This window comes from Phaethon lepturus, unplaced genomic scaffold (assembly GCF_000687285.1).
Source record: "Phaethon lepturus isolate BGI_N335 unplaced genomic scaffold, ASM68728v1 scaffold29663, whole genome shotgun sequence".
NCBI classification, from domain to species: Eukaryota; Metazoa; Chordata; class Aves; order Phaethontiformes; family Phaethontidae; genus Phaethon; species Phaethon lepturus.
The window spans coordinates 2,270-11,013 of NW_010530215.1; the positions used below are offsets into that span (position 1 = coordinate 2,270).

General features: G+C 56.2%; 1 protein-coding gene across 1 annotated transcript in view; it reads left to right on the forward strand.

Annotated features, from left to right (window-relative positions):
• The window catches only part of ACE (angiotensin I converting enzyme), a gene marked incomplete at its 5' end in the record, with an annotated part of 13,741 nt that overhangs the window by 960 nt on the left and 4,037 nt on the right, over positions 1–8,744 (forward strand). The window contains 15 exon segments of the mRNA XM_010284212.1: positions 990–1,077; positions 1,315–1,458; positions 1,711–1,902; positions 2,060–2,157; positions 2,688–2,860; positions 3,154–3,377; positions 4,753–4,897; positions 5,220–5,318; positions 5,549–5,671; positions 6,153–6,364; positions 6,897–7,033; positions 7,336–7,494; positions 7,902–7,989; positions 8,194–8,337; positions 8,568–8,744. The exon segment at positions 8,568–8,744 is cut by the window's right edge and continues 60 nt beyond it. Coding sequence (XP_010282514.1) covers positions 990–1,077; positions 1,315–1,458; positions 1,711–1,902; positions 2,060–2,157; positions 2,688–2,860; positions 3,154–3,377; positions 4,753–4,897; positions 5,220–5,318; positions 5,549–5,671; positions 6,153–6,364; positions 6,897–7,033; positions 7,336–7,494; positions 7,902–7,989; positions 8,194–8,337; positions 8,568–8,744 — 2,203 coding nt within the window.

Here is an 8,744-nt window from a genome sequence, read left to right on the forward strand (position 1 = left end):
CGGGGCCCCTGGGCTGCCCGGCCCCCCCAGCCTGTCCCACGGCTCCCTGACAGTCCTCCCCACCGAAACCCCTCTTGGCCGGCAAGCCTGGGGATACAATCCTTTCCGGAGAAGCGTCAGCCCCGGTTCCTTCCAGGAAGCCCATCCCTGCTCTCTCCCAGAAGACAGACAGCATCACACCTCCTCCCTGCACATCGGCCACGTTTCGCCTGTCCCCAGACAGCTCCATCCCGCAGCTGCCGCAGTCCCCCGTCCCCATCCCCTCCGCCTGGCCCGAGCAGAGGGATGGGAGCGGAGAGAGGGACAGAGCGGAGGAATTTCCTTCCCTGGGAATGGGCTCCCTGAGCAGGTTCCAGGAAACCTCCTGTTGATATTGTTTGCTGTTGTTGAAGTTCACAGAAATAAATCCCCCTCCTCCTCCTGCTTTTCTTATTATATTTTTTTTAACTGCTTATATAAACAGGCCGTGCCACAGCCCCGCTGCCAAAAAGCTTTATAAATAGCCCCGCGCCGGGACACCGCGAGTGCTCGCGCCGCATTCGAGGGGGTTCGGCGAGCGGCTGTGCCTGGTTTGTCTGTCCCAAAGAGCCTCCCTGCTCCCACCATGCAAAGGGTGTAAAACTCTGGGTGATAACACGCTTATCTCACCAAAAACAGGCTGTGCAAACACACTGATCCTCCTCCACATCCCGCTGGACACACACGTTCCGGAGGGACACCGCGAGTGCTCGCGCCGCATTCGAGGGGGTTCGGCGAGCGGCTGTGCCTGGTTTGTCTGTCCCAAAGAGCCTCCCTGCTCCCACCATGCAAAGGGTGTAAAACTCTGGGTGATAACACGCTTATCTCACCAAAAACAGGCTGTGCAAACACACTGATCCTCCTCCACATCCCGCTGGACACACACGTTCCGGAGCTGGGAAGTCTGTAGATCCCTCCCGAAGGACCCTTCCCATCCCCTTCCAGCCCCAACATCTTTTTCTTCCGCACAGTACAACACCATCCTGAGCAACATGGACAAGATCTACTCCACAGCCAAGGTGTGCTTGGCCAACGGTACCTGCTGGGAGCTGGAGCCAGGTATGGTCCTTGTGCCTCTGCCCCTGCGGGGTGCTGGGCACCCAATGGCCATGAGTTTGTCCTGGTCCCCAGCAGGCTGGGGTTGGCAGGTCCCACCCCTGTTCATTGGGATTGTCCCAGGGTGAGCATGGGTATTTGGGTCTGGTGCAATGGTGGTGGCACCTCTGCAGATGTACTGTGGGATGCGACCCCCTCTCCTGCCCCTCTCTCATGTCCTACTTGTCCCCTTTGTCCCAGACATCTCAGACATCATGGCCACCTCCCGCAGCTACAGGAAGCTCCTCTACGCCTGGGAGGGGTGGCACAATGCTGCGGGCAACCCACTGCGCTCCAAGTACGAGGAGTTCGTGAAGCTGAGCAACGAGGCCTATCAGATGGACGGTATGAGCAGGATGGGGGGATGCAGGGGGTGGTCAGGGATCAGGGGTAGGAATTGGGGCGGGGGTGATGGCGTGCCTTGCTGCTCTCCCCATCCCACCTGCAGCCAGGCATCCAACTTTCTTTTGCCTGGTGCCCACACTTTGGGGAAGGGGCGAAAACCCTACTGCTGTGCCCTGGTCCCAGCAATTGGGGCTGGGTTGGGGGGCAGCCCCCGTGGACAGGGGCCAGAGGTCATCACTACCTCCCTGGCAGGATTCAAGGACACAGGCAGCTACTGGCGCTCCTGGTACGACTCAGCCTCCTTTGAGGATGACCTGGAGCATCTCTACAACCAGCTGGAGCCACTCTACCTCAACCTGCACGCCTTCGTCCGGAGGAAGCTGTATGACCGCTATGGCCCCAAATACATCAACCTGAAGGGTCCTATCCCAGCTCACCTCCTGGGTAAGAGGAGAGACCACCACAGCCTGAGCCAGGGGTGCTGGTGGGGCCAGAGGGGCACACGCAGGGCCATAGTGGGACAGGGAGGACCCGTTTATCACTGTGTTTCTCTTCCTCCCGACCTACCACCAGCTCTGCTCCAGCTGTTTTCTGTTCTTAGGAAACATGTGGGCTCAGCAGTGGAACAACATCTATGACTTGATGGTCCCCTACCCCGAGAAGCCCAACCTCGATGTCACAAGCACCATGGTGCAGCAGGTGATGGGCTGAGGGACTCACTGGTGGCACCAGGGGGACAAAACCAGTGGGGTGATGGCCAAGGCTTGCCCATAACATTGACCCCATGGGAGTGGTTTCTCATACCTGCATAGGGAAGAGCAGAAAAGCCATGCCTGGGAGGGGAAGGGACAAAGAAATGACCCCACTCCCTCTCTGGCAATGACCAAAGAGGCAGCGGGTGGGCAAAGGGAAAGGACGGTGTGGTAGGACTGGTGCTGGTCCCTGGGCTGGAGGCTGTGTCCACATCATCACACGGCTCCAAGTACTCCTGGGGCATCAGCCCTGCTCCCTTCTCCTCTCCATGCTGGACACCAGCACCATTGCTTGGTTCTTCTTAGGGATGCTCACACCAGCTCTCGGGCCAGGGCTCCCAGTCAGGGTGAGAGGGACAGGACCCCGGTCCCTCGGAGGGACCCTCATCCCCAAGGTGCTGGGAGAGCATCAGCGGCAATGCCCAGGTCATGGGCATCCCTTTCCTCAGCCGTAACCCACTGCCTGCTGCCCACCAGGGCTGGAACGCCACCCACATGTTCCGGGTCTCAGAGGAGTTCTTCACCTCCCTGGGGCTGCTGGAGATGCCCCCCGAATTTTGGGAGAAGTCCATGCTGGAGAAGCCAACGGATGGGCGGGAGGTGGTGTGTCATGCCTCAGCCTGGGACTTCTACAACCGCAAGGACTTCAGGTGAGTGGGGGCATGCAGGGGCTCAGGGCTACAGGGTAAGACACATCTCCATCCCCCTGGCTGGTCACCATTTTGGGTACCCCCAGCCTGGCCATGCAGCCCAAGCTGTCACCTTCGGGAGTAAGCCGTTGGGACACCACTGCCCTACGTTCCCCTGCACTGCATCTTTTCCCCTACCCCATGGGGTGCTGCCACCCTCTCAGGGACTGTGGATGGTCTTTCCCATTGAGGGGGTGCACAGGTGGCCAGGGTCCCTCACTCAGCTCAGGCAATGCTCTGTTTTCACCCGGCAGGATCAAGCAGTGCACAGCGGTGACCATGGAGCAGCTGTTCACAGTGCACCATGAGATGGGCCACGTCCAATACTACCTGCAGTACAAGGACCAGCCCGTCTCCTTCCGCAGTGGAGCTAACCCTGGATTCCATGAGGCCATCGGTGATGTCATGTCCCTGTCTGTCTCCACCCCCAGCCACCTCAAGAAAATCGGTCTCCTCAGCAGTGCCACCGAGGACACAGGTATGGCAGCCACCCTGAGGAGCTGGGTGGCCTGGAGGGCTCAGGAATTACCTGTGGCACCAGGAAGAGTTTGGGACATGCCAGGGTGGGCTACAGTCTGGCAACACAGCCCAGAGCAAGCAAGACCCCTTGTCTGATGTGTGCCTTTCACCCATGCTTGGTTCCACGCACAACCCCTTGTTGGCTCCATGGGTCCATGTAGGATCCTTCATGGCTCCATCCTCTTCACCCATGAGGGCAGAAGGGATGCTCTCCAGAGCTTATCTGTGCCCTTCCCTTCTCCATCAGAGCCCCAAACCTGAAAAAAGCATCTTTGTGCTTGATCAGCTTTGATCTTTCCAGCATGCCCCCCTCCCTCGCCAAGACACATCCACCCCAGGAGCTCCCGGTGTAGCTCTGCTGAGGTGGCACTGAGCACTTACGTGCACAGTCACGAGGGCAGTCAGCGGGTGACGTTTCTGCCTGCCAGCCAGCGCAACAGAGGAGGACTTGTCACCACAGGGCACTGCCTGGCTTGGCAAGAGTCTCTCCCCCCGCCCAACGTCTCTCAGCCGACATGTCAAAGCAGACGGCAGCAGAGGAAACGAAGCGTTCGCAGACTCCTGCCGCAGGCGGCTGCTTTGCGGAGGAGGGACAGTCCCAGGATCCTCCTGCCTTGTCATTAAATATGTTTCATGATGGGGAAGCCATCGCAGCAGCCAGGAGTGTTGGGCCAATGCTGCATAAACACCACGGAGCAGATGGTCCCTGCCTCAAGGCATCGCTGCCCAACTAGTCAGCCCTTGGCAGCCATGCCACCATAGCGATGGCAGCCAATAGCCCCTCAGGGCAGTGCTGCCAACCCCTCTCTGACCCCACAGCTTCAGCTGGTCTCCACCTTCCTTGGGTTTCCTCAAGGTAATGGGGAAAGCAGATGTCACCATCCCCTGTGCTCCCCGTGATATGGTGGTGACTGTCCTAGAGTTGATTCCAGTTCTGGATTTAAACCATGAGAGCCTTTGCAGTGGTGTGACAGCAGATCAATCCCTCTTCACTCTGAGGCCCCAGGGTGAATGTGTGAAGAAGGAACCATTAGAATTACACTCACCAAAGACTTTCCCACTCTGAGAGTCTGGCTGAAGGCAAGAGGACACCACTCGTCACTCCCATTGTCCCCACTCAGTAAAAAGGCACATGTTGCCCCAAGAAGGAGGTGTGTCTAGAGAAACCTCTTGTGTCCTACGCAGCCTTCTCTAGGGAGCAAAATTATACGTTGAAATGCTGTCCCCATTTCTCATCCAGATCTGCTCACCCTCTTGCCCACAAAAAGTCTAGTGGCCATAGTGCTGTCCAGCCAGACTCCTTCCCAACCTGATTCAGGCTCTGTTTCATGCAGAGAGCAACATCAACTATCTGCTGAAGATGGCCTTGGAGAAGATCGCCTTCCTGCCCTTCGGCTACCTCATCGACCAGTGGCGCTGGAATGTGTTCAATGGCCGCACGCCCCCAAACCGTTACAACTACGACTGGTGGTATCTGAGGTAGAGGACAGTCACCAAGGGTGGAGGGGTGTGTAGAAGCTGGGGTTCTGCAAGGAAGGAAGGCAGGAAAGATGGAAGGAAAGAAAAAAGGAAAAAGTAGCCACAGAGATGGCTGGAGAACAATGGATAGATGGGGGGGTGGGGTGGAATGGATGGATAGGTGAGTGGGTGGGTAGGTGGATGCACGGATGGATGGAAGTACATGGAAACACGCTCCAATTATGCAGATTCTTCAGCACTGCACCTTCCCTTCCCGTTCCCTGCCTTGATTCTTCTGGCCCCCTATTTCCATGCTTATGCTCTTGTTCTCTGTTGTCTACAGAACCAAATACCAGGGTATCTGTGCGCCGATTTCAAGGAACGAAAGCAACTTTGACCCTGGAGCAAAGTACCACATCCCTGGGAACACCCCTTACATCAGGTAGAGAAAGTGCTGGCAAGGGGACGGAGGCGTGGGGAGCAGGGGAAAGTCCTCTGTGGGCAGGGGCTGGGATGCATTGCTCCTGTTCAAGACACAGAGACCACCCAATGCTTGGGACCAGAAAATGGTGGGGAGCTGACGTGTGGCTGGGTGGGTGCCTTCCCCCACACCCTGGGACTATCTTGTTTCCCTTTGTCCCCAGCGCTCACCTTCATGGGCTTCCTTGGCAGGTACTTTGTGAGCTTCATCCTCCAGTTCCAGTTTCACAAGGCGCTGTGCCAGGCAGCCAACCACAAAGGTCCCCTGCACACCTGTGACATCTACATGTCCAAAGAGGCTGGAGCCAAACTCAGGTGGGGACAGAGGAGGGTCGGGACAATCGCCATGGGCAGATGTGTGCGTGGAAGCTGATGGTGTGCAAAGGAAGGAAAGAAGAAAGGAAGGAAGGAAAAGTGACTATGGAGATGGCTGGAGAAATAGCTTTGCAGATGGATGGATGGATGGATGGAAATACATGGAAGCACTGGGGTGGGGTGAGTGGTCCTCACCAGAGCACTGCTATTGCCCTTGTCATGAGCTCCCACCCAGACAGGAGGACACTAAAGCACGTTTGGTTCCTATTGACTCCCTGGGTGATAACAAATGCATGAGTACCTGACGGGGAAGTCCTCAGTCCCTATGCAGGACAGTTGGGGCTTTCAGAGGCAGTTCCCAGGTTCACATCCCACTCAGGAAGAGCATCTTCAACCCTTGTGATGCTGAGATACCATCACTGCTGTCCTCCTGTCTGTCCCCTGGCTTCATGCTGGCTCTTGCTGTCCCGCTTCTCTGCAGGGAAGTGTTGAAAGCCGGGTCTTCCAAGTCGTGGCAGGAAATCCTGTTCAATCTCACTGGTACAGATAAGATGGATGCTGGGGCCCTCCTGGAGTACTTCAGCCCTGTCACCATGTGGCTTCAGGAGCAGAACAACAAGACCAATGAGGTGCTGGGCTGGCCTGAGTTTGACTGGCATCCCCCTATCCCTGAAGGCTACCCTGAAGGCATTGGTAAGGCTGCAGCTCCATCCTGGGTCTGGGGAGGGGCAGGAAGAGGTCTCCCGAGGGACATCACTAACGCTCAGGCAGGACAACGCTGAGGGAGGTCTCTGCTGTGGGTGGGGGTGGTCCTCATGCCAGGAATGAGAATTAACCATCTCCATGTGGAGTCCCAGGAAGCAGGTGCCATTAGCCAACCCCTTGATGTACCATTGTCTGAAGCTGTGGCCCTGCCGCTGTAGTAATGCCATCAGTCACGGTGTGACAGGTCATCTGTTTTCAGCTGCATCCTTTCTGCTCACATGGGAGGACCTAGGGCATGCAGCTTCTCCTGTTATCCCATCCTCTGTCCAATGGGACATCCCAGCAGTGCCCCTCTGCCTCCATTTCTTGGCTCAACCTGCTCCCAAGTTGTGGCATCCTTCAGCGGACCTGCAGTTCTGGGAAAAACCCAACCATGGATTCTCCATGGGGTGGTGCTCTTGCAAAGAAAAGGGCTCTCCTGACCTTACCCTCCTCTTCCCCCATTTATCTCCTCCTCTAGACAAAATAGCAGATGAAGCACAAGCTAAAGAGTTCTTGTCCGAGTATAACAGCACGGCCGAGGCAGTCTGGAATGCCTACACTGAGGCATCCTGGGCCTACAACACCAACATCACCGACCACAACAAGGAGATCATGGTATGGGAATGACCCTGGGGATGTGTGGGGAGAAGCAACAGCCAAGGCAGGCAGCTGGTATCCAGGGCACGTTTCAGATGAGCTCTGAAGACCAGGGCAGCCTCTGCCCCTGGCCAAGGGGTAATGTTCTCAGCCAGGCGGTACCTTTTCCATAAAAACCCTTGTCATGTCAGGAGGTACCTACAAGGGCAACCATGGGGAGGTTGTCAGTCATGGCATGCCAGGTGGTGTTTCCAGTGATGGCCTGTGTCTCAGGGATCTCCTCAAAGTAACTCCTCTTCTGTCCTCTCCTGCCCTTGCAGCTGGAGAAGAACCTGGCCATGTCCAAACACACCCTTGAGTACGGCATGAGGGCCAGGCAGTTTGACCCCTCCGACTTCCAGGACCAAAGCGTCACGCGCATCCTCAAGAAGCTGAGTGTCATTGAGAGGGCAGCTCTGCCTGAGAACGAGCTGAAGGAGGTGAGCTCAAAGGGGACAGAGCAGGATGAGGTGTTCCTTGCCACTACCCTGTGTGGAGACAAAGGCTTCTCCTAACTTTTAGGAAATGCCAATGGACAGCCATCCCCTGCCCTTGAACAAGGTGATAGTTTGCGACCTTCTACACAAAGCCAAGATCCTTGTCTCCAGGGTTTCCCACCCAAAGGTTGCTATCCCAAGCTGCAGTGGGGCCTGACTGCTTGGGTGACAATGGCACATTGCTTGTTGGCCCCAGGCCCTCTTGTATTGACTCCACTTTGCCTCCATTTTGGGTCACATTTGACCTTGGAAGGGACCAGAGGAAAACATGAGAGCATCTCAATGGGCTGTGACATTCTCCAAGAGCAGGAGCAAGGATAGTCATCTCACATATCTAATTTTCTTTGCAGTATAACACCCTTCTCTCAGATATGGAGACCACATACAGCGTAGCCAAGGTCTGCAGAGAGAGCAAAACCTGTCACCCACTGGATCCCGGTAAGATCTGGCAGGGTATCTATTGAGTCATCTGCAACAGGCTCAGAAAGGACGGCTTTTTTTAATAGGGGCATGGAGAAAGGTCATGAAGGGGCCTTCCCACCTACTCTCTAATGGCCCCTGGGCAACACGCTGGGTCTAGCACCATTGCATCGGTCCAGCCCATGTAACAGCATCACTTTGGCTTCACCACTCTCTCTTCAGACCTCACAGACATCATGGCCACCTCACGGGACTATGATGAGCTCCTCTTTGCCTGGAAGGGCTGGCGGGATGCTTCTGGGAAGAAGATCAAAAACAACTACAAGCGATACGTGGAACTGAGCAACAAGGCAGCTGTGCTCAATGGTCAGTGCCCTGTTCCTTAGAGACCCACCATAGTCTTAACCCCCTGTAAGCAGAGGATTGGGCTGACCATCCAACCGAGGGTCAAAATCTTGAGGGTGTGGAGGTCCCACCAACTCCCATGAGATCTATTGTCTCATAGGTATGGAGGGACCTGGGGTGTCTGAGCAGCAAGACAGACTCTTGCCCGAGAAGGGCTGCGTCTGACGGCTTCTGCTTTTGCCCTACCACAGGCTACACAGACAACGGGGCCTTCTGGAGATCCCTGTATGAGACACCCACCTTTGAGGAAGATCTGGAGAGGTTGTACCTGCAGCTGCAGCCCCTGTACCTCAACCTGCATGCCTACGTACGCCGAGCCCTATACAAAAAGTATGGTGCGGAGCACATAAACCTGAAGGGTCCCATTC